Source organism: Galeopterus variegatus, unplaced genomic scaffold (genome assembly GCF_000696425.1).
Source record: "Galeopterus variegatus unplaced genomic scaffold, G_variegatus-3.0.2 Scaffold3605, whole genome shotgun sequence".
NCBI lineage: Eukaryota > Metazoa > Chordata > Mammalia > Dermoptera > Cynocephalidae > Galeopterus > Galeopterus variegatus.
In genome coordinates, this window is record NW_007729716.1 from 213367 (window position 1) to 217014 (window position 3648).

Below are 3648 nucleotides of genomic sequence, written 5' to 3' on the forward strand. Positions count from 1 at the left end.
AAAAAAAAAAAAAAAATTTTTTTTTTTTTTTTTTTTGTCTTTTGTCTTTTTCCGTGTCCGGCAACGGATCGCAACCCTCAGTGTTGCCCCCGTACCGGACCGGGGACCGGCAACGGGATTGCAACCCTTGGCGTTGCCCCCGCGCCTCGCTCAGCCAGTGAGCGGGAACCGGTCCGTATGTGGGATCCGAACCCTCGGGCGGGAGCGCCGCCGCGCTTCCCAAGCGGCGCACTATCCAGTGCGCCACCGGGCTGGCCCAAAAAGATCATTTTTATAAGCTGACTTTCATTAGTATTTTCTAGTAACCAAAATCATGTTTTATTGAGTCTTCTCTGCCAAGTCTTTATCCTTGTCTTTTGTTTTTCAGTTTCTAAGCTGACAAAACAACTAATGCTCCTGGAGACTAAAACCCAGGGCCAAGAAAAGGAGCTGATGGAAAACAAGGAGCAGTTGGAGAGTTTACATGCCAGGTGCCAAGAACTCAAAACACACTTGGACGGCAAAATTACAATGAAAGTTCATACTTCGATTGTAAATGAATTAAAAAGGTAAGGATTTAAAGTCTTTTCAGCTGTCATTATGCACATTAATACAGGCAGAGTGGAGAGAGGTTGATTAGTCTTTTTCGAGGTCTTTTTTTGCCTACACCAGCACAGGTGTCTGAGCAAGAAAGGTAAATATTTCATTAAAGTAGAATCTGGCTGTCCTTGAGGGCTGCAGTCTGTACTTTGTGTGTGTATGATTTTTTTTTTCCTGCTGTTCTAGACTTTATTAGTTTTAGAGCCAAAGATGATTTAAACTAATAAAACTGGAAACCTAAATATATAGTAATAGGGAACTAGTTAAATGGAAGGCTACCACCATAAAGTGGAATATAATGTAGCCATTAAATATGATGTCACAAAAGGTTCCTTTTGACATGAAAAAATGGCTGCAATATATTTTTAAGTGAAGGGATTAGGTTGCAAAACAGTATGTACAGAATGGTCACAATTTTATGCTTTTTAAAGAGTGTGTGTGTGTGTGTGTGTGTGTGTGTGTGTGTGTGTGTGTGGATACCTATTAACAATATGTGTGCTGAGGTAACTGACCAACCATCCCAGTTTATCCGGAACTGAGGGGTTTCCAGAATGTGGGATGTTTAGTACTAAAACTAGGAAAGTTCTTAGGCAAACTGAGATGAGTTGATCACTCTAGTATGAGCATATGTATATGTGCGTTTGTATAATTGCATATATAACCATAAGGATATAGAAAAAAGACTAGAAAATGGGAAAATATTAACAGAAATTATCTTTGGCAGATGAAATTATGAGTATATCAGTCAGGGTTCTCGAGAGGAACAACTGATAGGATATAAATAGAGAGAGAGATTTATTTTAAGAAATTGGCTCACACAATTATGGGGGCTGGCAAGTCCAAAATTCATAGAACAGGCCAGCCAGTTGGAAACTCAGGCAGGATTTCTATGTTACCATCTTGAGGCAGAATTCCTTCTCTAGGAAACCTCAGTTTTTTGTTCCTAAGGCCTTCAACTGATTGGATGAGGCCCACCCGCGTTATCAAGGGTAATTTCCTTTATTTAAAGTCAATTGATAGTAAATGTTAATTACATCAACAAAATATCTTCACAGCAACATCAAATCTAGTGTTTGACCAAACAACTGGGCACCATAGTCTAGTCAAGGTGACCCACAAAATTAACCATCACAATGGGTAATTTAATTTTTGTTATATGTTTTTATATTTCCAAGTATTTGCTTATGAATGCACATTACTTTTGTAATAAGGGTGGAAATCATTTTTTTAAATGGTGAGGATTTCAGCTCCAGATGGTTGAGTGAATATACCTGTTTACTTATGTTCTTCCTCACCCCCTCCTCCACCTCCTCCCTCCATAGGATTTGTGTGCAGGAATAAATGAGCTAGTACATATAAAGTGCTTAGCTTGGTGCTTCAATATATGCTGGCAATTCCAATTATTGGGACCCAATGTTTTGACTACACTATACCTGCTGTCTGGGCCAGACCTGTGCTTTTTCTATTCTAGAAGAAGAAGGAAATTGTTTTGAAGTTATGTTGACTTTTTTTTTTTTTTTCTGAAAAGATGACCGGTAAGGGGATCTTAACCCTTGACTTGGTGGTGTCAGCACCACGCTTACCCAGTGAGCGAACCGGCCATCCCTACATGGAATCCGAACCCGTGGCCTTGGTGTTATCAGCACCACACTCTCCCGAGTGAGCCACGGGCCAGCCCCGAAGTTATGTTGATTTTATTTTCCTCAAATACCCACTCCTGTGGCTGATGTTTTTTGAGGATGTGTCATAACCACATATTTTTTTTAACCTTCTTTTTTTTTTTTTTTTTTTAAAAATGGGAAGAAGGGTTCTTCTGCATGGAAAATGACACTTTTAAATATCAAACCCATTTCTTGGGCATACTGTATGATAACATTAGGGACTGAAATGCTAAATTCTGTCTTCAGTTTCTACTATGTGAAACTTTTTTTAGAATTGTACAAGATTTCAGAAGTGGCCTTTTATCAAGCCCAGGTGAGATGGAATCTTTACTGTCCTTTCACATAGGACAGAGCTTCTCCTTCCTCATAACTGTTCATTTTTGTGGTTTGCCAAAGAGCTGATTCTTTACACAGCTGAAAGAGTTATCAAGAAAAGTCATCCATGTCCAAGCTTTTTGTTGATTTGCTGCCCAAGTGGTCTGTCCAATGCTGAGAGGCATGATCAGGTCCCCCAATACTATCATACAGCAGATGTCTCTTCCGTCACTATGAAATGGACTCTGTGGAGACAGACATCCTCCTCCTCTCTTTATCTCTGCTGGTGACTCTCTTTGTGTCAACTCACTCCAGTGGCTGGTGGACCATCTGTCCAGTGGTTGTGGCATCTAGCCGCCTTCACAGCAGCCATGGTTATCGTGGTGGCTGTGGTGGGCCACCCACATGGAGGAGATGTTTTTGGCCTGCTCTGTGGTGCTGGCAGTGTGCCTGGTTGTGGAGAGTGTCTGATCCCCCGTTCCATACCCCAGGTCCCCGAGTGGGTCCTGAGGTGCTGGCACAGTGTGCCTGGTTGTGGGAGGGGGGCTCCAGTCCCAGACTGTGTACCCCGGGTCCCCAGGTCAGCCCTGAGGTGCTGGCACGGGGTGCCTGGTTGTGGGAGGGGAGTCTGGTCCCCTTTTCCAGGCCCCAGGTCCCAGGGCAGGCCCTAAGGAGCTGGCACAGGGTGCCTGGTTGTGGAAGGGGGGTCCGGTTCCCAGCTCCATACCCCGGGTCCCTGGGCTGGCCCTGAGATGCTGGCATGGGGTGCCTGGTTGTGGGAGGTGGGTTTGGTCCCCTTCTCCATGCCCCAGGTCCCAGCATGGGCGCCAAGGCACTGGTGTGGTGTGCCTGGTTGTGGGAGGGGGATCCAGTCCCTTTCTCCTTCCCCCAGGTCCCTGAGCAGGCCCCAAAGCATTGGCGCAGGATGCCTGGTTGTGGGAAGGGGGTCCGGTCCTCTTCTCCATGTCCTGGGTCCTGGGTCCCTGGGCGGGCCCCAAGGCACTGGCATGGTGTGCCTGGTTGTGGGAGGGAGGTTCGGTCCCCTTCTCCATGCCCCAGGTCCCAGGATGGGCGCCAAGGCACTGGCGTGGTG

The 3648-nt window shown here is 45.3% G+C and overlaps 1 protein-coding gene across 1 annotated transcript in view; it reads left to right on the forward strand.

Annotated features, from left to right (window-relative positions):
- Positions 1 to 548, forward strand: part of CEP89 (centrosomal protein 89kDa) — a gene marked incomplete at its 3' end in the record, with an annotated part of 44704 nt that extends 44156 nt beyond the window's left edge. The window contains exon 14 of the mRNA XM_008585528.1: positions 368 to 548. Coding sequence (XP_008583750.1) covers positions 368 to 548 — 181 coding nt within the window. The remainder of the gene's footprint in view (positions 1 to 367) is intronic.
- Between the last annotated feature and the right edge of the window lie 3100 nt (positions 549 to 3648).